Genomic DNA, 25,336 nt, shown 5'->3' on the forward strand with positions numbered 1-25,336 from the left:
ATTACTCACACATGTAAACAATATTCATACACTTTTGTATAAATTACAAATATGATATTAAAGAATACATTCTAAGCATTATTTTGACTACTTTTGATCAGAATACACACAAATAATACACTTATAATGCATATTTCTAGGTTCAGTATGTTTTTGGTACTACTTAAGCGGGTGACCATTTGACTGGGAGGTGGTTAATAATATCTTGAAATAGGATTATCTCCCTTTGGTGTCCTTTGACTCAAGCAGTTTAGGAATTGCACTTACAAGAAAGGTGGACAGACAGACAGACCAGTGATTCCTATCTACCCCCAATCTTTGATTTTGGGGGAGGGTAAAATAATACAGAAGATTTCGATAGGAATCTTACTTCACATAGTTAGGATCCATATCTGTATGGAAAGCAGATTGTAGAGATGTCAGTGATGAATCTTGTCTATATTCTACAACTGACTCCTGCCACTCTATAACAGACTGCCAATCACCCAAACTCTGGTAACAATCTAATACCTGAAATACAGCACAAATCATTGGTCATTAACCACTCACTTAATGTGGTGAAATCTTTCTGTATGTACTTTGAGGATTCTGGGGTTCCTGTCACAAAGAATTTTGACAGGTCAATATCTATAAAACAAAAACAAAAACAAAAAACTTATATGTGATGAAGTAATATTTCCCCTCTTAACTGTATTTTCTGGACTATAAGTCGATGTGGATTATAAGTCAAATTGCCTTATTTTGACCAAAATTGACAAAAAAAAACATAGATAAGTCTAATTCGGCAGAAAGTTGAGGGTCAGACGTGTGCATTTATATTGTAGGTGTCAACAGAGATCCGAGTTTAGCAGTTTGTTTTCAACACCATATTATTCCAGCGATGTTACTAAGCTAATATTTCTCAATTAAATTAATCATTGTGTTTTTGTTAAAAGTGTACATTATCTGCAAGTTCAATCATTTGTATTGAATGGCATGTCAATCACTCTGAAGCCTTAGATCATCAGGTGTACAAAATCATTAATATGTCAAATGTGGGCACCCATGTGTGAAATAAGCGGGAAATTTGTTTGATGAATTGGTCATAATTAAGAGCGGTAATTAGTAAATATTACCTGGTATTACGAAATACAATAAAAAATAATTGTTACCTGCAAATTTGGTTGCAATTAGCCATTTAGATAACACCTTAACTAATTATAATTTGAGTCTCGTGCGAATGTGTTACGACATACCGTAAATGGGTATAAATTTGTATATTAAAGGACTAATAACTCCAGAACACTCGATAATATATTTCCAGTTAAAAAGGGTTTAATTAACGGAATCCTCTAGAGTTCGTTTATATATTTTAACGGTTTCAAAGTTTTCACTAAGATTGTTGTATTCATTCATAAAGGATAGCGGCAATGATCAATAATATTCCAATTCAATTGCCAGTTTGACTGTTTGAGTGTTGGCTTTCGTTGATTGCAGTTTACCAAAAATTTTGAATTAAAGCAATCAAAAGTGAACTAAACAAATCTAATGAATTACATTGTACATTTTTTTCTTGAATAATCCTTATATAAGTCGAGGCTGACACTTTCCTGAAAAAAATATTGACTTGAGGTCTGAAAAATATGGTAATAATATATAAAAGGAATTAAGTGAAAAACTAGATAAAGTGATGCCCCCGCATTTAACCTTCATACAGCTATATCATAACTCATAATTGTAAAAAGCACTTTGTCAGATGTGTTATTGTGTCTGTGAGACACAAATGATGCCCCCACATGTGGTTTTGAGTAAAACTTAAACTCAATCTGTAACTAATCATGACAGACTCTAATATGTTTAGTAGACCAATTTATTCAGGGCTAAACAACACAATAATGACAAATCTAAGTAAGACAATGCAATCAACAAATAATCAGAAACCTTCATAGGTTAACAACCAATCAGAGCCTTGTATGTAACAATACCTTATTAACAACCAATCTGAGCCTTGCAGGTAACATCACCAGGTTAAGAACCAATCTAAGCCATGCAGGTAACCATACCTGGTTAACAACCAATATGAGCCAATTACGTAATCATAACTGGTTAACAACAAATCTGAGCCTTGTAGGTAACAATACCTGGTTAACAACCAATCTGAGTCTCGTAGGTAACAATACCTGATTAACAACCAATCTGAGACTTGAAGGTAACAATACCAGGTAAAGAACCAATTTGAGCCTTGTGAGTTACAATACCTGGTAAACAACCAATCTGAGCCTTACAGATAACAATACCTATTCAACAACCAATATGAGCCTTGCAGGTAACAATACAAGGTTTACTACCAATCTGAGCCTTGCACGTAACCTTACCTGGTTAACAACCAATCTGAGCCTTGTAGATAACCTTACCTGGTTAACAACCAATCTGAGCCTTGTGGGTAACCTTACCTGGTTAACAACCTATCTGAGCCTTGTAGGTAACCTTATCTGGTTAACAACCCATCTGAGCCTTGTAGGTAACCTTACCTGGTTAACAACCAGCCTGAGCCTTGACACAGGCAGATGTGATTCTTGGTGTATAGGTGTAGTAGTACTGTGTTTACTCAGTATACCAGTGATTTTAGTTGGTACAGCAACATCAGGTTTATCATCTACTTCCATGTCATCTGGGTTCAGCAAAGTCTTTATGGAATTCTTAAACTCTTTTCCTGCATTCTCATATCTGTATGAAAAGATTAAAACCTGACAAAAAACTTGATTTACCAAATTCTTAGAAAAATTCTTTAACCATTTTTCAAATAGCTGATGAAAGATTACAATTAAATTACATTAACTGTTATCACAGGGATAAGTCTTGCCTGTTCAATATGTCAATATAATGGTGTATTTGTTAATATTATTTTTTGTGTTGCTTTCATATGTTGTATAATAATAAGAAATTATAAAAATGATCATTTTTGTGTCACCACTACAAAATGCACCAGGCAACAGATGGATGAACACTCAATGAAACTCTTCTGGAGGCTGTCACAAAATACAAAAAAAAGGTCACATAATTACAACATGTTTGATGACTAAATGTATGTAATATTATGAAATAGGAAAGGACTGAGGAATTCGACTTCAAGTGGAAAATTCTTTTTAAAATAACATGATTATGAATGGCAAAAATGTGAGTAACTGGGGATTAATTGTTTTTTTTATAACTTTTGTTATGTCAACATACTGTCACAATGAGATAATGTTAACAGGTTTTCTTTAAAACTGAAATTTTGGTATAGCATGTACAACTGAAAGTTGGTAACTTTGGAAAAAATCAGCAAAGCGGAACGAAATGTAAACATGATCTGTAACTCATCAAGTAGACTCACATACCAAAAATCAGCTCAATATCTGCAAGCCACAGATGGACGGACAGTGTGCAAATCTAAAGTCCCCTTTGGCTAAAGATGGTAGAGGACAAATACCTACATATATTTGACAATTTTTTCCCTCCATTTAAACACATTTACATCACATCAGAAGCTCAACCCTACGGTTTTTACAAATTCTGACAATAGCATTTTCCTTCAATAGAACTTGCAGCATGCTAATCAGGGATGATCTTACATGGTCTACAAACAAAGTGGAAATTGGCAAAATCAGAAGTAAATATACAGTAAAAAAAGAATCGTAATGCTAAAATGTGGATTTGTAATAGCGGAATTCCACAAAAGAGCAGAAAAAAAATCACCCCGAATAAATGCCCTTAAAACCCACCTTCCGGATGCTTTCTCAACTGCAGCTTTTATCCACATCAACTTTTTACCCATGACATCTTTACACCAGCTGTACACACCAGTCAAAGCATCCCCTTCTCTCAGAGCAAGCAAGCCTTTTACAAGATACAGCACTGTCTGCTCAAATTCTGAACTCTGTAATTAAAAAAAATGCAGGTATAATGATACATGTAAGAAATGTCAGGTTGAACGTTTTTCTTCAGCTTACGGTTCAAAGAAGAATTTATGATAAATTTTATTCTAAAAAATGAACAGACTGACAGACAGTTAACATTATTATAACCTTCCATCATAAAGCACACAAGGATAATAAAGGATACATTAAGTCATACATGTTTCTTACATCAAAAGGTTTAAAGTTTTGAATAGTTAATTAAATGACTTTATCATAAAACAATAGAAAACTTGCCTGAACCAAGCCATTCTCCTTCATATCCCTAAGCAGCTCATGAGCATGTCTAACTGCAAGTGCAGGAAGTCCACTATGCAATGCTATCTTTATTATGTGACTTCTGATCCTTGACAACCACTCTAGACATGTACCTTTGTTTACTCTGAAGAATGTCCTCACAGCCTACAAGGTAAATGTATTTTTAGTTTTCATACATAACAAAAAACATTGTAAGCAATCTTCACTAGTAGTTGACTTCATCATGTTCAGCTCCTAAGTTGGATTATCTAAATTTGCAATTTGCAGTGACCCAAACCAATATTTTTTATTCATGCATCTAAACATATGATACATTATCTTTCAAAAGAAATTCATCAGCAAATTGGGATGAGTATCATGTAAAACCCTGAAGTTGGATTATCTCCCTCTGCTGCCATCAGACAACATGTACATCTACATATAATGCCTAACCATTATATAAAAAAATCACCATAATCTATAGAGCAGTTAAAGAGGAATTTAGCTGACAAAAACTATTGGACAGAAAGACAGGCAAGTTGTACTTACTACTTCATTAAATGTTTTATTGTGCTGTCTGTAGACGTAATGTAAACAATGTATTGTTCACAAAATATTCAGTATTACTTTAATTACATTAAAAAAAAAGCACTCACAATAACAGTCATTTGAATAACTTAATACTTCAAGTGTTTATAACCATTCATTACTCATATTCTCTCTGTGAATCACTGAACTATATATTACCTTCGGAGACATAGGCATAGCAATAGTACAGCCCTCATATGCATTATACAGTAATTTCTCAAGATGTTCCATGAACAGTAATAGAATGTGTATACGCAACTGTTCATTACTATGCTTTCCTACAACAGAAACAAAATATAAGACAAAATTATTAATAAAAATACTAAATTTATAAAATTTGAGATTTAAAAAATTTCTTAATGTTCATAATGGATTATTTAACTATGATAACAAACTTTAATTACTTTGAAATCAAAGTCAATCAGGAGGTATTTAACATTTAATGTTTTGTTTTCATTTCAACAGAAGTCAACTCAGTCATTTTTATCATTATTTTTGTTAAGATACTAATTAGGACAATATGGAATGTTTTCTGTACATTATATCATAAAACCATATGCTATTGTTTTCCATATCTTTCGATACAGTTTTTTCACACTCTTTAGAAAGCTAACATATAAAAAAAATCTCTTTTTTACAAAGTGCATTTATGACAGCTTTTTTCAATTCATAGATGAAACTTCAAATGATTCTGGTGACAAAAAATCAATATACCAATTATAAAAGGAGGAAAAAAGAAAGAAAATAAAAAAAAAAAAAAATATGTATCATTCAAACACACAAGAAAAAAGAGAAATAAAATTTAAAAAAAGATTGGGAAGGGGGTCTTTTGTTTTGGAGGGCTTATGGCATAGACCCTGACAGTTGATGTGTACAGAATAAAAGAATTTTGAAGTCAAGACAGAAAATGTCACAATGAGCATGATTGCCTAAAACTGTGATCTTCTATGGAGATGTTCAAAACTGGTGTTATTCTTTTTATTAGCAATGTCACAGTAGATTGATGTAATATTGTCAAAGGAAATTACGGATATTTTGCAGAATCATGGCAGTAGGTAGATAATTATTCAGTATGTTGAAAGAATTTTGTCTGAATAGTAAGATATTCTTAACTTAATATGATGAAGGTGAAACCCTTTAACGCTCTCGAAGAAACATTAAGTAAAAACAACTTTGATAATTTTTGCCAGCTCTGATTTGATATTTTTTACTTATAACCTACAAGTATGGCAAATTTTGTATATTTGTCCTAAAGCATTATACTGATTGTCATGGTCTGATATGTCTATTGGCTGAAATGTCTGGCATTCATAAGGAATTATTGGTGGTCAGGGTCCGAAATGTCTTTAGGTCGAATTGTCCACCACTAATTAACATTATGGTTCTTATAATTTGCGAAACGTCTATAAATATTTCTTTTGTTGCATTTAGTTTTTTTCTTCATTCTGTTTCATATAGTATAGTTTAATTATAACAATTCAATTCATTATTTTTGTTTCGTTTTGGTTCATTTTCGTGTCACAATTTTTATGACTCAAGAATTATGGGTAATACTGATTACATAATTTTCATAAACATCTGGGTGCCATACTGCAGACTATGAGGCCAACCCTACCTTGGAAAAGCTATGATTCTATTTGTATTTAATTATCAAAACTAGCAAATATGTTCAGAGACTGAATTGGCTCTCAATCGCATATACACAAGTATACGCAAATGAAGCCGCCATTATGCTGTTTTTTAGCTCCTGAAAATGCAGCTACAAACCAGATATTGATGCTTTTTCTTGCCATAAGTATACAGAACCAAGTTGATAATACAACCATAAACGCTTACTTTGGGAGCGTATTAGAGACATCAATTAATATTGGCTATCCATACAGGACTTCGTGGGAGTTCTGACTTCCACTAAATTCTGAATGGATAAGAAGTGTGCCTCCATTATTTAGCTCCCTTCCGCTGTATAATATGAAGTAGGCACAGTCTATAATTAACTGGGCATCGCACTTATACATTTTTCATACATCTGAAAAATCAGAGACGCTAGCTATAAGGCACTAGATTGGGTAGGTAAACAATTTTCCATCTATATAAAAATAATTCAGCGTACCAGAACTAGATACTGTATGAATTTTTTTTATTTTTCCTTTGTTTTTGAACTACATATTTTAATTTTAAATACATTTAAAGGCTACTTTCACTTCGAATTTACTTCCCTGACCCATTTCAGCGGGCCTGTCTGATACCTATACCAGCTTGACTGAACATCTATGTGATGCTCACGATATATATCTTTTTTATCTACTGAGATTTAATCTTGTTTTCCTTATTACAATAAATTTACCCTTGCCATCATCCTTAGATCTAGAGTTATCACCATTATGATGCAGCGAGTCTGCTGCAAGAGATTTCAGCACTCCTTCTATAGACGTAAATGTATCCTGTGCCTTGCCCAGTGGTGTCCTTAATCTATTTAATACACAGTATTGAGCTGTCTCCCAAGTTGCCCAGAACCACAGTACTGCCTGATTACTATCAACCTACAATTACATGTATTTACAGATCATTTTATATCAGGCTACAGAATAAAACCTGTATTTCTATTCATTTGTAAATCAAGAAAGACATTTAACATTTATAATAACAACTTAACCACTGACATATCAGGACTAAAATTGTCTACCCTTGAACAAATTACTTACAAAGTCAGAGATTTTGAAGGCCTCTTCTTTCCTTATATCTTTGTTCTCATGCTGACAGGAGTAGAACATTGCTTCCAACCAATTCCAACTACCCGACTGACTGTCAATATATAATATAATCTATCAATTCCAACTACCATACTGACTGTCAAAGTATAACTATCATAGAGTAGGAGTAAATTATATCATACTATGTTCATTTTCATATTTTTACAAATTTAAGAAGAAAAAAACCTTCTTATTCCTAGAGATTACTTGACAAAATTATATTAAGTCTCCCTCTTCATTGAAGAAATATACTACTTCATAGTTACTTGTTCAAATTACTAAGTACAACATACTGTACATGCCAACATCAATACAGAGTACCAATTTTTATCTGCTTCCATTTGTGAACCTTGAAGATTGAAACTTACTTTGGTGGAGTTTTCTGTAGAAGGAAAGCCATAACCTGTTTGAAGCTGTGGGAATGGAATGACATATTGGGTATCTTGTTTATGACGTTACGCTTGGCTAACCAGGCAGCTGTAACCCCCTCTGCACTCTCCTGGATACTGATTGACTGGTCGTCATCATCACAGAGATGGAGAAGATTGTGGCACCTACAACAGTTTTACAATTAATCCAACCTAAGATTGCAATTTCCTGATGTTTAAGATAGTCATTACACTGATAACATAATTGAAGAGCATTTAGGGATAAACTCTATCAAACTTTAAAGCATTAATTGAACCTTTATTTTAAAGCATTGCTCCTAATCACAAGATGAATTGCAAAGTAAACCATATATGATGATTTATACTACTGTTTTTTTACAAACCTTAATGTTACATCAATAGGTAAAGCTTTCAGCAAATCAAAGTAAGCTCTTCGGACCATCTCATTACTGTCTGTTAATTTATATACACTCAGCTTCAGGCAACTAAAAAAAAGCAAAAAAGGCAGTTAATAAAGGTGAAAACTCCTCCAATTGCCTCCGAACCATTGGTCCAGGTAAGCTAATCAGAGGACAGCAGGAACTAAACTTGAGATATTACACATCAAAATACACTTATTTACCGATGAAATACTTCACGGAGTGCACCTATATAAGTCCTTAGAACAGTTGGGAAAAGTGTTGCAACAACATAATGCAGATCTGAGTTTTGATTGTGATTAACAGATTGTCACAGATAAAAATTTTCACCAGAAAGGAAGTGGTCAAACAACTTAAATACTTGCATTAACAATTATAAAACAAACAAACCATTTGATTTCTATATACCCCAAATCTTGACAGTAAGACAAATAGAAAACTAAATGAAGCTTAAATCATGGAAAATAAACAATTCACAATTTCATGGCAATTTGTGGAAGTATGTCTAATTAGGTACTGGAAAGTACTTCTGAGTTACAGTCAAATCTACATCTACATCTACAGGGTACAAAACAATGTCTTCGCAGACCATTATGTTTCAGAAAAAAATGAGCGCAAGGATGTCATCAGTTGAAATAAAGGTATGAACTGATAAGAATATCTAGTAGGTAACTGGAAGAAAAGATCATGTAAAGGAAAGAAATGAAATTGAGATTAAAATCATTAGACCTCATCATGCTGAATACTTTAATCTAGTCAGAAGTTGGCTAAACCTTATGATTTTGGAAATATATGTGAAAAACTGCAGTCTGACCCCCTATGTTCAATTTTTAGTAATGGCAGCCATGTTTTTTGACAGATCAAAAATCTAAACATAACTTTAGTGCAAGATACCCCAAGGAACATTCATACTAAGTTTGGTTCCTATTGGTCAAGTAGTGTCAGAGGAGAAGATTTTTGAAAGAGATACTTTAAAAATAGCAAAAAAAAACATCAAAAAAGGGAGATAACTCCTAAATGGCTAGATAGATTAAAATGAAAATTTGACCAAAGATAGATCTCATCATGCTGAACACTTTTACCACCATATCAGAATTTGGCTAAACCTTATGGTTTTGGTGATATATGTGAAAACTACAGTCTGACCCCTATGTTTTCTAGTAACAGCGGCCATGTTTTTTCACGGATCAATAATCTAAACACATATTTCATGCAAGATATTCCAAGGAACATTGATACCAAGTTTGGTTCTAATTGGCCAATTTGTGTCAGAGGAGAAGTTTTTGAAAGAAATACATTAAAAATAACAAAAAAAAAAAAAAATGTCAAAAAAAGGGAAACAACTCCTAAATAGCTATGTAGATTTAAATGAAAGTTTGACCACAGATAGATCTCATCATGCTGAACACTTTTAATCCAACAGAATTTGGCTAAACCTTATGATTTTTGAGATATATGTGAAAAACTACAGTCTGAGCGCTATGTTTTATTTTTAGTAACAGTAGCCATGTTTTTTGATGGATCAATAATTTAAACATAACTTTTGTGCAATATACCCTAAGGAACACATGTGCAAAGTTTCATATAATTCTGCTCTGTAGTTCCTGTAGCTCTGAGAAGATTTTTGAAAAATTGTTAACGGATGACGACGATGACGGACGACGGATGTCAAGTGATGGCAATAGCTCACCTGGCCGTTGGCAAGGTGAGCTAAAAATGGCACCCCTCTTTTTTTATGAATAAAATCCTATCACTTTTAATCTTAAAATCAAAAATTTATAAAAATTGAAAGGGACCTTACATTCGTGTAAATAAACAATTCAACAAAATTTAATGGACATTGCAGCAAGATTTTTTTAGCTTTAATTCAAAAACAGGGAACTTCTACATTTTTGTATGAATAAAGTCCAGTAACCCAAAAATGAAAAATCCAAACTTAAAATTGAAAAGGAGCCCTAGAAAGAAGGACATGTAAATTTATATTAATATTAATATCAGCTAGCATAAAAAAAGTCAGTAAAAGTGTCACAGAACAATAGAACTATATGCCTAGGACACTGCATGGACATAAAAGATATATGCCTAGGATACTGCATGGACATAAAAGATATATGCCTAGGATACTGCATGGACATAAAAGATATATGCAAAGGATACTGCATGGACATAAAAGATATATGCCTAGGACACTGCATGGGCATAAAAGATATATGCCTAGGACACTGCATGGACATAAAAAAATCTTTTGTGTCATCTATTAAAGTGAACTGAAAGGTAGATTACCATGTGATGTTTGATGAGAAATGCTCCTACCTTTGAATAACAGATAGGGATAACTTCTTTGTGATCTTGAAGATGTTCTGTAATGTCTGACACACAGTTATAGTTGTGTTGTAGTCATGTTGATGACCTAATACAAAGTAACATACATGTTTAGCATTTACATGTATCAATTCAAAGTAACAGTTGTTCATTTATTACTCAACTAACGTCTATTTTCTTAAAATCTTCCAACAAGTAAAGATTGCAACCTGAAATTTTTTAATGATTATTCTAGACACACGAGTTACTATAAAGTTATGCGACTCAAAGAACGAAACGCTATTTCTATCATAATATATTAACCATACAAAACTCCTTGAATATGTAATTCACATACCTAGCTGAACTATATTTCTAATCAGACTTTCAAAATCTTTTCCACTAAACATGAAAGCAGAGGTCTGCAGGTTTGATATTATATCTGAAACCCACTTTAAACTCAAACACCTGAAAATGAACATCAATATGAAAACATTACAGAAACTCACAGCTAGAAGTTATATTGGAAAAAAGACATGAAGTGAAAGTAAAATATATCATGAAATATTGAGAGCAAGCTAATAATAGAAAATTTCCTGTACTACTGATTTAAAATTTTGTTCAATCTTTCAGTTGGATAATCTCCCCTTGCAGTGACCTATCATTCATTACCTTAACTCATAAACATTTCCATATAATGCCTAATTTTCTTATCAAATTTCATCAAAATCCCTTGAGTTCTACTTACCAAGGTTTAAACATATAAAACTCTCATGTTGGATTATCTCCCTTAGCAGGCAATGGACAAATATTGTTGTTCTTCATGCAGATCTGCATATAATGCCTAACCATCTAATATTTTTTTTAAATCCAATGCACAATTAAGGCAAAGTCACATTTACATTTTTAACCCGACCTGGACAGTTGGAAGTACAGATAGATAGGCAGAAAGGGTGATTCCTACATACTCCTACCCTAAACTTTGTAAGGCAATTATGAGTTACATAGTCATTTAGTGACTGGGTACAGAATTTACTCAAGTAAGTAGCAAGGTTTATGTTTATAAATATGACGAGAATAGGTATGGTGAATATATCAAAGAGGCAACAACTCCATGGGGATGGAACTGTCAGCCTAAGGCCACCCAACAGTCTTGAATGAATGACAAGGAAACCCTCACACCACAAGGCAGGCTGCAGCTGGCCCCAAAACATAATACACAGGTACAGTGAAAGAGTTGCTCCCATAAACTCAAGTAACATAAAACCTACTGACCACAGTAAATTCTGTAACCACATGTCTACTTTCTTTTCAATCTGGTCTGCTGTCAGGTCAGCAAACTGTTAAGTCATCATATTTGTTTTGAGTGGAAACTGGAAAGAATGATAACTCAAGCATTGACCAGGTATTTCTAAAACAAGGACCAGGTATAAAAGGCTGAAACTGTATCAGAAATACGTTGTCTTCATGTGGTGCTAATATGGGGAAGGATTTGCAGATTGAGACTGGGTAAAATTAGCTTACCTGCTATCATAAGAAACTGATGGATTGGCCAATTGAGTTGACAATAAATTAACAATCTGAGAGAAGTTTCCACTGGTTGTGGCATTGGCCATCACTGAACCTTCCTGAAGATTACTCTGGGTGAGATAACTACTGGATATAAAATGTCCATGTCTACAAAATATAACACAAAAATATAAAAAAAAACTTAGTGTCTTTCTGGGTGACATGGCTGCTGGATATGAAATGTCCAGATCTACAAAGTATACCCCAAAATATCAACAAACTGAAAGTCTTTCTGGGTCAGATGACTACTCAATATGAAATGACCATGTCTACATAATATAACTAAAAAATATGAAAGCATTAAAACAGTAATGTTCATAAACTATTGGTCACTAATCATGGCTTTCAATAAAAGGAATTTTAGTAGACAGCTCAACAACAACCCTTATGTTTGTAAAGTGACAAGTATACCTGAGTTCAAATTTCAGTTGTTTAAAACCAAACTCAAAATCTTAGAATACTGCATGTATTACAATAATTCAAAATACTGAAATGTTGTAGCAAAAAAAAAAGAACTATTCCTTACCTTGTACAGTGTGAATACAGGGTGTTCAACATAGCATAATGTACTGAGGGGAACATTTCACATATAATCTCTTCAACAAGGTTGAAGTGTTGACTTATCAAGTTGAACAAACTTGGTGAGAGTGCCCACATCTAAAAGATAAACATTGTTTTTCTCTATAGAAAAAAACAAATTGTACAGCTCAAAGCTTTACAAACGTGTACTGTCAAATTTATTCAATAAATCAAACAGCCATTCTGTAAACAATATAAAGTAAAGTCTATATCAGATGATAACTTCAACGAGGAGATACTGTAGACATGATTTTAACACTTTAAAAAGAGTAATTTTTTGAAACTACCAAAATTGATACCTGAGAATATGTTCACAGATATCAAGAAAATTAGCAACAGTGGACATTGGTAAGTTCATAGCACTTTCATGTACTGATATCATTATTTAAGTACTATTTGAGAAAAAAAAACATATCATGAGACATTTATGTTCTATAAAATAAGCTGTCTATAAAATTAACTATGTATTATTGACTATTCATGCTGAAGTAATCAGTCAGGCTACATATGATATTTTCACCATTCACAATAACATGCTGCCAACATACTTACTGCAATGAGATTAGTTTTTGTGTTACAGATTTCTGCCAGGGCACAAAGATTGAAGATACAAACAGCTTCTGCCTGTTTAATACGGTAGTTTTCTTGGTCAAAAGGATTAGCTGGTATAACACATATCTGTTTCTCTGCATCCGCTTCATGTAGTAAGATATTGTATGCCCTCTGAAGGTCTCCAACTACAAATCTGGTAAAAGGTTGAGAAAAGCTTTTTACATTTTTAACTTGATGAAACAGCTATACAATTTTCAGAATATAAGTAAAATAAATTTTGTTCACCAGAAATATACACTTCATTTTTATGTCTTCATGTTCATTTAAAAAAAAAAGTAATACCAGAAGGTAAAATGAACTTCGTATTTTAATCACCCTTACAATTTCTAATTAAAACAAGATCCTCCAAGGAACCTGAAATGCTCACCTAATTCCAATATCGCCTTTCAAGGGCAACAACTCTAACAAGGAGTCATCCAACAACTTCGATCCTACACAGAATTTTGTAGGCCTAATAATAAGGATCTTTTCGACAATTGAAAGAATTTGGGTAAAAACTAATGGTTTTGGAGATGTAAGAAATTGACCCCTACGTTCTATTTTTAACAACAGTGGCCATTGTTTTTGGACGATCAAAAATCCCCATGACAGATCTATGCAGAATACCCTGAGAAACACTCTTACTAAATTAAGTTCAAATTGGTCAAGTAATTTCAGAATAGATGATTTTTTAAAGAAAAATCATTAAAATGAGCAAAAAAACGTTGAAAAAGGGAAATAACTCCAATATGGCTTAAAAGATCAAAACGAAAATTTTAATACAGATAGATCTCATTATATTGAACACTTTTTCCTCCATGTCAAAATTTGGCTAAACTTAAGTTACAGAGATATATGCAAAAAACTTCTGTCTGACCCTTTGTTTTATTATTAATAACATTGGCCATGTTTTTTTTTAATGGATCAAAAATCCAAACAACAGTTCTATGCAGGATACCTCAAGAAACATTCATACCAAGATTGGCTCTAATTGGTCAAGTAGTGTGAGAGGAAAAGAGTTTTGAATAATTGTTAACAACGATGGATGCCAAGCAAAGCAGACTTGATCAGAGGACATTTTGTAAGCTGTTGTTTACTCCTTACTTGTATGCTTCTTCCAGTAAAGGAACACTCTTGAGAGCCATCAGTTCATGATAGATGTTCACTGTCAACTGTAAAACCTGCAACAACAACAAAATACTTTCAAGAATGTCATTATAATTTCCAATAGACAGAATTGAATCGTCATACTGGGGTAATTATTTTCCCTAAGGTTTTCACATAATACCTGGTCACTTCATGTGGCAGGGTATGTGAAAAACAATTACAGTTCCATTATCAAATTAACACTGAACTATTCAAATGTACTAAGATGGATGAAGTTTACCTTTTCACTATGAGAGAACCTTGTGTGATGTAACATTGTAGAGGGAGCCAACAACTGGGAGACAAAACTGACAGGCAAGTTGGTTCCAAAACATTCTATCACCTAAAAACAATAATAGAAATACAATCTATTTACCATTGAAGAGTTTATTTACAAAATAGTCCAAAAAAACATTGAATCCATTTTTAATTCAGCTGAAAAAACTTAAGTTTTCTGTATCAAAATCAATGCAAGAAGAAAAAAAAAACAAAAACAAAACTCCTCTTCCGCAGTAAACAAAAATGGCAGATTGCTATGACAGCAATGAAAAGGCAGACTATCGAATGAAAATGTCAATTATACTCCACTTGGTCAACATAAACTAAACTAATTGTCCAATAAGACTTGACTGATATAAAATTTTATGGTAATGAAAGCAATTTTCACTTTTCCTTGGAATTACATTGTCATGTAAAATAGTGCATAATCCACATCCCAATCTAGCAAACACATACCATATTTTCCGGACTATAAGTCGAATTGCCTAATTTTGACCAGAATCGACGAAAAAAACATAGATAAGTCAAATTCGGCAGATAAGTCTAGGGTCAGACATGTGCATTTATATCATAGGTATCAGCAGAGATCCATGCAGAGCAGTTTGTTTTTGACAGCATATTATTCCAGCGGTGTCACTTTGTATAATATTTCTGAATTAAATTTAATATTTGTGTTTGTCCATGAGTGAAATTATTTGTATTGAATGGCATGTCAATCACTCTGAAGCCTTAGATCATCAGGTGTACAAAATCATTAATATGTCAAATGTGGGCACCCATGTGTGAAATAAGCGGGAAATTTGTTTGATGAATTGGTCATAATAAACAAGATTATCTGGTATTACAAAATACAATAAAAAATAATTATTATCTGTAAATTTGATTGCAATTAGCCATTTAGATAACACAACTGATTATAATTTAAGCCATGTGCAAATGTGTTACAACAAACCGTAAATGGGTATAAATTTGCTTATTAAAGGACTAATAACTCTGAAACACTCGATAATGTCTTTTCAGTCAAAAAAGTGTTTTGTTAACATATTTCCTAGAGTTTGTTTATTCATCTTATACATTTAAATGGTTTGCAAGTTCCAAAGTTTTTATTAACATTGTCATATTCATTCATAAAGGATAGCGGCAATAATCAATAATCTTCGAGTTCGACCACCAGTTTCACTGTTTGAGTGACGGCTTTTGTTGAACGCAGTTTACCCCAAATTATTTTTGAATTAAATTAAGCGACCAAAAGTTAACTAAACAAATCTAATGAAATGCATTGTAGATGAATATTTTTTTCTTGAAAAATCCTTACATAAGTCAAAGTGGACGACAAGTCAAGGCTGACACTTTGCAGAAAAAAATATCGTCTTATAGACAGGAAAATATGGTACATGTATTATACATTTATGGTAATAATGAAAAAAGATTTTCAACTGTTCAAATAATAATATAGGCAATCAGACATGAAGACAATGGTAGATGAAAAAAGTATCCAATTCAGAGACCAACACACCTTTAAAATTAATACATACCTTTTTGGTTAGTGACAACAGTGACACAAGATACTGATTAGAGAGCAGTTTGACTGAACATGTTTGGATAAGTATGTATGGCAGAACAGTCTCCATACAGTGCAATCCCAACTCTCCTAACTGTGACAATATCAGCTTTATACACTTGTGAGCTGAAAATAAATCGATTACAGTAAAACAAAACCAAAACAATTTTTTTTTAAAACATAATGAATAGCTCAATTACATAGTAAAGTGTTTTTGTGTGCTTGAAGTAGATAACTCATAAACTTAATTGGGAAGATCCATTTTATTAAACATATGTTTCAGAAGCCAGTCTTGAATACATAACATGACATATTCAGCACACAATTATTCTCCTTTTGCAGCATGACCTGATAACATAAATTAATAAAAATACCTCCATGCTAACTACTTATAGAAAGTAGAATCAATGCAACCTTACGGTAGAACTTACCTGATATCAGAAGGTACTCAGAGAAATAATGCTTCACTGTTAAATCAACACTTTTTACAATTCTCTCTAAAATCTGTAAAATCAATATTTTCATAATGAAGAAGAAATTTCTCTAAATTAAGAGAACTTGATTTGGTGAATGTGTACAAGACAAAACAACAGATACATGTATCAAGACATACAAAATGAGTTTCTTTGTGCAATCATGTAGAATTATATCATTATAGCAAGTGATGTGAACAGTAGGACGACGGTCCAGGGGAGAAGAGAAACTACACATTGTTATTCAGGAGGTGCTTATAAGATGATTAGTATTGAGATTCATCCTATCATTTATTTCCAAGAGGCACCAAGGGATAGTGCTTAAGGAAGTAAAACTGTTATAAATGCATTCCTCATTAAGCCAGTTGCAGAAAAACAATTACATAAAAATAAGTATGTATTTAAACAAATAAGCTATCAACCTTTGGTAATTTGAAAAAGACACTTCTGAACAGTTTTAAATAATTTGATTAATGCACAATACTTCAGATGTGCAAATAAGTTGAAGTACTCCTCATGTCTAATGCAGAATTGCTGACAATCAATAATTTAAAAGATGATACCGATATATATGGTGTAACAGTATACATTACCATAATATCAGTTAGTGTAACACTTTGTAAGAATCTGGCAAAATGAGACAAATCAAAGACGTATAACAAGAAAAGGTATGGTGTAGATGCCAAACAGAAAACAATCCCACTGTAATGAGCACCCATCAATCTTCATTCAACAATGACCAAACCCTTACACCACAGGGTAGGCTACAGCTGGCTCAAAAACATCATTATACACAGGTACAGTGAAAGAGTTGCCCTATATACTCAAGTTATATGGAAAATAAATTAAAGGTGAAAACCAATCAAGACAGAGAAATTCCTGACTTGGGACAGGCGCAGAGAATGTGGTGGGGGTTAAAGTGCTTTGGTGTGATCACTGGCCACTGTACAAAAAATATTATACAATTAAAAACATCTAAAAATCAGTTCAAAAAGATCGGAGTCCCTTGTTACAACAGAAATAAAGAAACTGGATATGTACAAACTAGCATTTAACTGACATGCCAGTTCCAGACCAGTTTAAACCTACAAAAATTTATGTCTGCATAGTATGTAAAATCAATTACAATTCTTCCCATGCCAGGTTGAGAATCACGGTACATTATAGACATACAATACAGACACATCCAATATCATGTCAAAAACTGCTTTTAAATATAGTGTTTTAATTTCTAAATTAAGACCCTATGACTGAATCAATGTTAATACCAAATAAAAAGCTCCCAGGAGCCTCAATCGCTCACCTTGTTAAATTTTTGCCTTTCAAGGGCAATAACTCTAAAAAAGAGTTATCTGACAAGGGCAATAACTCCTATATGGAGTCGTCTTGACAACTTTGATCTCTGGAGACTTTGGTATGACTGATCGTGAAGATCATTTCATCAATCAAAAGTTATATTCTATCTATTATAGTTTCCAAGATATTGACTGAAAACTGCAAAAAAAAAAATAATTTTTTGCTTTTCAAGGGCATAACTCTTATATGGAGTCGACTGACAACTTTCATCCCTGGAGACTTTTGTAGGCCTTATAATAAGGATATTTCAGCAATTGAAAGATATTGGCCAAACCTAATGGTTTTGGAGATATATGCAAAAAAAACTACTGTACTACCCCTATGTTCTATTTTTAGTAAAGATGGCCATATTTTATAACCAATCAAAAATCCAAATGGTCATTTTGTTTAGGATACCCTAAAAAACAAAAATTACCAACTTTCATATAATTCCCTATGGTAGTTTCTGAGGCGAAGATTTTAGAAAGTAATAACATCAAAAACAGCAAAAAATGTCCAACAAGAGACTCCCAGGAGCCTGAATGCTCATCTAGTTAAATTTTTGCCTTTTAAGAGCAATAACTCTAACAAGGATTTGTTAGACAATTTTGACTCTATTTGATTCATTGGACACACCTGTAAGCCTTATAATAACGATCATTTCAGCAATTGAAAGCTATTGGCTAAACCTGACTGATTTGGAGATGTATGCAAAAATCTGCTGTCTAACTCCATTGTTCTATTTTTAGAAATGGCAGCCATGTTTTTTCAGCGATCAAAAATCTGCCATTTCGTTAAGGATATCCTATAAAACGAAAATGTCAACTTTCATTGAATTCTGTAGCGCAGTTTCTGAGGAGAAGATTTTTTAAAGTAATAACATCATATACAGAAAATTTCACCGAAATTTAACCACAGATAGATCTCATCATACTGAACACTTTCAACCATTTCAGAATTGGCTAAACATAACGGTTTAGGAGATATATGCGAAAAACTACTGTCTGACCCCTATGTTCTATTTTTAGTAACGGCAGCCATGTTTTTCGATGAATCAAAAACCTCAACATCAGTTCAATGCATGATATCCCAAGCAACATTCATACCAAGTTAAGTTTCAATTGGTCAAGTTGTGTCAGAGGAGAACATTTTTAAAAGAAATAACATTCAAAATAGCCAAAAAATGTCGATAAAGGACAATAACTCCAACATGGCTTAACATATTACCATGAAAATTTGACCACAAATAGATCTCATCATGATGAACACTTCTAACCCTGTCAGAATTTGGCTATACCGAACGGTTTAGGATATGTATGGGAAAAACTACTGTCTGACCCCTATGTTCTATTTAAAGTAACTGTGGCCATGTTTTTCGACGGAACAAAAATCCCCATATCAGTTCCATGCACAATACCCTAAGGAACATTCAACACCAAGTAATGGTAATAGCTCACATGGCCTTCGGCCAGGTGTGCTAAAAAGGGCAATAAATTCAACATGGGTCAACAGATTAACACCAAAATTATACCATAGATAGCTCATCATGGTGAATACTTTTACCCTATGCCAGAATTTGGCTAAACCTAACGGTTTTGGAGATACATGCAAAAATCTGCTGTCTGACCCTTATGTTCTAGTTTAAGTAACGGTGGCCATGTTTTTTAACCGATCAAAAATCCAAATGGTCATTTTGTTAAGGATACCCTACAAAAATAAAAATTACAACTTTCATTGAATTCTGTACGACAGTTTTTGAGAAAAAGATTTTTGAAAGTAATAACATCAAGAACAGGAAAAAAATGACTAAAAAGAGCAATAACTCCAACATGGGTCAACAGATTTTCACCAAAATCTGACAACAGATAGATCTCATCATGCTGAATACTTTTCCGTCATCAGAATTTGGCAAAACCTAACAGTTATGGAGATATATGCAAAAATCTGCTGTCTGATCCCTATGTTCTATTTTTAGTAACAGCGGCCATATTTTTAAATCGATCAAAAATCCAAACGGTCATTTTGTGCAGGATACTCTAAGGAACAGTCATTGTAAGTTTCATGCAAATCTATTCAGCAGTTTCAGAGGCGAAGATGTTTGAAGAAATTGTTAATGACGACGATGACGGATGCCAAGTGGTGTCAATAGCTCACCTGGCCTATGGCCAGGTGAGCTAAAAATCCTATCCTTCATGATTTGTCAACAATATCATAACTATATCCCTTCCGAATGAGCCTATTCAACGATTTAGTCAACTTATCGAGTATGGAGTTTTCTGTGCTTTGTGTGGAATATTACTGTAAAACAATGGGTGAGAGATAACGGCACATGTTAATCCTTTACAACTTCATATGTATTTGAGAGTGAGTTCTTTGTATCGGTTGAAAAAATTAGTGAATGTTTTTACAAGCTTGTGATATCGTAAACATTGTATGTCAAAAATCGAAGGATCTGATAATACAATTTCACACAAAGATGATTTCTCTATCATTATTTGATCTATGTATTAGTGGGTTTGTTCAGAAAATTTTCAGTAGAATGTTAGAAATTGAGATTTTTGTCAGAGTTGTCTGCCCTTGAAATACTTATTCAGTGCATTTCAATGAATATTCTGATAGTGCAAATAGTTTCAACCTCTGCCTGATTCTACAGAGAATGACACTTAATGAAATGATGAAATTCTTTGGGAAAATGAAGAATCTAGGGAAAAAATTGAAATTGACAAGGCGATAAATCACTATTTACTTATATAACTGGGCTTATTTTTCAATTATCTAATCCTTCTAAATGTAAAATTATGGGTTGGAGACAAGTTTAATTTGCATGGTTGTTTCATATAAATGTATCTGTCAGTTTGGAACATATTCAAAATAATAAATTCAACCTTTTCATAAATCTGAATAATACTGATTTTTAAAAAGCTTATAGACAACCAGCATCAGGTTCATCACATGATCCTAAACTTACATCTATGATATCATCATTAGAGAGTTCTCCACGATGATGGCCACAGAAACTGTCACCTAAACTCTTCACTACAGTAGTAAAGACTTTTAATAGAGCAGTAATTTTCACAATACATTCCTCAGGTAATGGCAGCTCCTCATCTGGGTATGCTTGTCCAGAAAATGTGTATGTCAAATCCTACAAGAAATTACAATACATTATACTATTCATGTAATGTGTATCTAAGGAATCATTTTCAACGAGACTTAAAAGAAACGTCATTCCACAAAAAAAAAGAAAAAAAAAACATTAGGTAATGATTAGTAATTAGCGTAAAAATGTTCTATTTGTCTATACCATCTATTAACTATATTTAATCTTTCTTAAATATAGATGCAAGTGTCTCATCAAACCACCAAATGTGACATAAACAGCCCTTAACATACTTCTGAACAACAAAACTGACTAAACAATTTTCCTATCACACTTTTTTTTGTTTTGTTATAATTTTATACAGATTCATTGACACCATTATTACCTTGTGATTTTTTTCATAAATTTTCCAAAGGAAATATCATTCAAATTCATGTAAATGTGTAAAGACAATACACAGATTTTTAAGAACAAACCTCTGCATAAGCTTCCATATCTTCCAAAAATTGTCCTAGTAATGTCACCGAGAAGTTAAAATCAGCTATCCAATAAGTGCTCATTTCAATTAATGACTTAGAGGTGAAAGTTGTCAGGTTATCTTTCTGTGTTGTATCTATGTGCCAGCCAACCAGAATATCAACTGTGTCCTAAAATTAAAACCATGCCCGAGTAAATAACAAACTTGCATGCTGTATGAATTTCAATCATGAGAAAATACAGTTTGTTTGAACTAACTTTAACAAACATGTCCTTATTACATTAAAAAGATTAACAATGGCATGAACAAGAACAACTTCTTAAATCTGAGTAACAAAATCTTCTACAAATGATGAATAAAAATAAAAAAGTATTCCTAATAGTTTCATAATTTAATCCAATGCATTGGCCTTTACTGTTACTAACACTAAATCAAAGTTTGAAGGAATTCTGACGGAAAATACAGGCTATATCTGAGCAACAAGCATTAATCCTCGATTTTTACCTAAAACCCCTTCCCTCAGAAAAAGGTGATCCCAACAATGCAATCCAATCCAAATCTTTTATGTTGTTTAATACCCCATGATAGAATAAATACTTGTAATTGAAAAACACACAACTGGAATATTCTGCATTTGAAAAATCTACTTTTGATACTGTGACTTTGACCTTTGACTTCCTAATTTCAAGACCAATTCATGTTTTTTTTTATAAACCAGCTTGCATCTGTCCATCAACACAACAGAAAGTAGAATTCTTCAGCCCTCCCCCTGAAAACCAGATATGTCATAGTGCCTGTCCTGAAGGTAGACTTCTGTAGCCCTCCTCCATTTTCCTTTAAACCAGGTATCTGTCATAGTGCCTATCCTGAAGGTAGAATTATGTAACCTCTCCTCTGTAAACCAGGTATCTGTCATAGTGCCTATCCTGAAGGTAGAATTCTATAGTCCTCCCCATTTTCCTGTAAACCAGATATCTGTCATTGTGCCTACCCTGAAAGTAGAATTCTATAGCCCTCCCCCATTTCCCTTTAAACCAGGTATCTGTCAGAGTGCCTATCCTGAAGGTAGAATTCTTTACCCTTCCCCTTGAAAACCAGGTATCTGTCATAGTGCCTATCCTAAAGGTAGAATTCTACAGCCCTCCCCCATTTTCCTGTAAACCTGGTATCTATCATAGTGCCTACCCTGAAGTGTGAAGAAAATACACCACTGTAGTGTTTAGCTATATGTAATATAATTTTAACTACAGCCATCAGGATTTCTGGTGTATCAGCGTTCTCCAATAGGGTCTGTACATTGGCCATTACCATCTATAAAAAAGATAACAGTACACAAACCATGAGGTCAAAGAAACTTTTGAAAATCATTTAGTCATAAAAACTGCTTTAATTATACAAAAAATCTTACTAAGAATGAAACAACAATTTCAAGATATTAATCACACATAACAAAAAAATGTGATAACATTGCTAACTTGTCAATTATATCTTGGAGTATCACTCGCTTTGACATGAGTGTTATAGGTAATTTCATTTGTATAATAAAAGATAAAGGTTATAGCTGATCCTTACATGCATCAAATTTGATCCAGTTTGTTTTTTATCATCATACTTCAGTGTCTGAAAAAGAAAAAAAAACAAAACATTCAACATTTTGAACAAATAATGAAAACAACTTCTTACCACTATTGTGCATCTTTTTGGCTATTATCAAATACTGAGATGATTTACAGGAAACTACAGGTAAGCAAAAATTGGCAAAATAAATAAATTGCTAAATGATTCTCTTATAAAGCAATCACTAGGGCTAAAAAATACTAAAATATTTTAAAACCTTATGATAATGTCAGAATTTTATTTTTCCTATCACCACTTGTTTTTTTTTATGTTTTAAACAATGTGTTGTTCACATATTTTTGGTCTAATTTTTGAATTATTATTACTGTAATGTTAATAACAGAGGACTGTGTAAATACCATTTACATTAATTCAATCCTTTTTGTTTTAATTCAAATCAAATAATGTCTGCTTAGGTGATACCTCCAAAAGAGAATCCATAAATAGCAGCTTTATCTTGTTGCTGTCATCATCTATTACATTGTTTATTTGTCCAAACAGCCATTGAAAATACCTGAAAAATGAACTGAAAATTTATACTGTGCAAAAATATACTGCAACTTACTTTTTTTTAAAAAGTTTATGTAATGTACCCCAGGGGTAATATTTGCACGTTTTCACCTTCAAACCTCTAGGGTAATATTTGCAAGATGCCACCTTTAGACCTCAGGAGTATTATTTGTATGTCTCCACCTTTTGACCTCAGGGGTACTACTTGCATGTCTCCACCTTTTGACCTCAGGGGTAATATTTGCATGTCTCCACCTTTTGACCTCAGGGGTATTATTTGCACGTCTCCACCTTTTGACCTCAGGGGTATTACTTGCAAGTCTCCACCTTTTGACCTCAGGGGTATTACTTGCATGTCTCCACATTTAGACCTCAGGGGTATTAATTTTATGTTACATAAACTTTCATTATAAAAATCTCAAATACCCTTTACTGGAACAATTTTTAATTTTTTGGTATGCAGCCTTAGCCTGAAGGTTTGTCCTGTACCCTGAGCCATGTGCCTTTTTGTACGCTATCATAATGTTTCCTATTTCACTAAGCTAGATATATTTCATGGGAATATTTTGAAATTTAAAATGACTAATGATGCTATGGTGTGTCTGATTATATTGTGTGTTAGACTTAGGCAGAGCTACTAACCTAAAGTTATGAAAAATAGTAAGGCTGGGGGTCTGCTGGAAATTTTTGTGAGGAGCAAACATTTTTTTGTTTTACAAAGCTTCTACAGGAGCTTGATTGAAGACCATGAGGTTCATTTTGTATTGTAAAATACATTATTGGCAAACGCTGAAAAGACTGCTAGGTATATTTTATTAATTTTAAAACCAGCAACAGTCATAGCTAAGACAGAAGTCCAGATCTTTATTTTTTAGCTAAAAAATTGAAAATTGTAAGATCTTCTTCCTTACATGTATGGCATAATTTAATAATTAAAATCAGAAGTCTTATGTTCAAATGGTAAGGGTTGGCCACTCTGCTTTAGCTATATCAAATTCATATTAATTTCACAGATGATGGAAAAATTATATTATATGGACACATTCCTTATAGTTTTTGATTTTCAATAAACTCTATAATTAAATTACCAAAGTATAATAAAAGAACCATGTTCAATGTCCCCTGCGAAAAAAAAAGGTGGGGAAAAACTTTAAATTCACTGAAATTTTCATAAAAATTAATCAACCATAACCAAAGTCGACCTTAAAGCCACTGTTTTTCTATTTTTAGTTTTACAAATCCGCCGACCCCAATTTTTAGCAATTTGGAAAAAAAATAAAATGACTTTCATTTCGTTTTTCTTTCGGTGCTTTGCTGTTTCAAAAAAATAAAAGGTTAAAGGTTATTGGCTATATCTTTAATAGTCTTAATCTTTACTGCGAGTGAAAGACATAGCAGTTTTTACGGTAAAAACCACGTTGTTCAAAGTTTGTTTTGAATACTTTGGAGCGAAGCACCCAAAAGATCTGAAGGTAGAAC

At 32.8% G+C, this 25,336-nt stretch overlaps 1 protein-coding gene across 1 annotated transcript in view; it reads right to left on the bottom strand.

The window, feature by feature from the left end:
* The window catches only part of LOC148618495 (serine/threonine-protein kinase SMG1-like), a 110,034-nt gene that overhangs the window by 72,862 nt on the left and 11,836 nt on the right, over window positions 1-25,336 (bottom strand). The window contains exons 5-27 of the mRNA XM_088577510.1: window positions 23,771-23,861; window positions 23,303-23,350; window positions 22,916-23,041; window positions 21,729-21,899; window positions 21,121-21,297; window positions 16,776-16,848; window positions 16,319-16,470; window positions 14,746-14,847; window positions 14,463-14,539; window positions 13,320-13,512; window positions 12,715-12,845; window positions 12,144-12,296; window positions 10,978-11,087; window positions 10,632-10,728; window positions 8,283-8,384; window positions 7,879-8,064; window positions 7,463-7,562; window positions 7,105-7,300; window positions 4,920-5,038; window positions 4,173-4,337; window positions 3,744-3,898; window positions 2,511-2,706; window positions 371-510 (exon numbers count right to left, since the gene is read on the bottom strand). Coding sequence (XP_088433636.1) covers window positions 371-510; window positions 2,511-2,706; window positions 3,744-3,898; window positions 4,173-4,337; window positions 4,920-5,038; window positions 7,105-7,300; window positions 7,463-7,562; window positions 7,879-8,064; window positions 8,283-8,384; window positions 10,632-10,728; window positions 10,978-11,087; window positions 12,144-12,296; window positions 12,715-12,845; window positions 13,320-13,512; window positions 14,463-14,539; window positions 14,746-14,847; window positions 16,319-16,470; window positions 16,776-16,848; window positions 21,121-21,297; window positions 21,729-21,899; window positions 22,916-23,041; window positions 23,303-23,350; window positions 23,771-23,861 — 3,060 coding nt within the window. The remainder of the gene's footprint in view (window positions 1-370; window positions 511-2,510; window positions 2,707-3,743; window positions 3,899-4,172; window positions 4,338-4,919; window positions 5,039-7,104; window positions 7,301-7,462; window positions 7,563-7,878; window positions 8,065-8,282; window positions 8,385-10,631; window positions 10,729-10,977; window positions 11,088-12,143; window positions 12,297-12,714; window positions 12,846-13,319; window positions 13,513-14,462; window positions 14,540-14,745; window positions 14,848-16,318; window positions 16,471-16,775; window positions 16,849-21,120; window positions 21,298-21,728; window positions 21,900-22,915; window positions 23,042-23,302; window positions 23,351-23,770; window positions 23,862-25,336) is intronic.

This window comes from Perna viridis, chromosome 4 (assembly GCF_037379345.1).
Source record: "Perna viridis isolate PV_CMFRI_1.1 ecotype Kerala chromosome 4, ASM3737934v1, whole genome shotgun sequence".
NCBI lineage: Eukaryota > Metazoa > Mollusca > Bivalvia > Mytilida > Mytilidae > Perna > Perna viridis.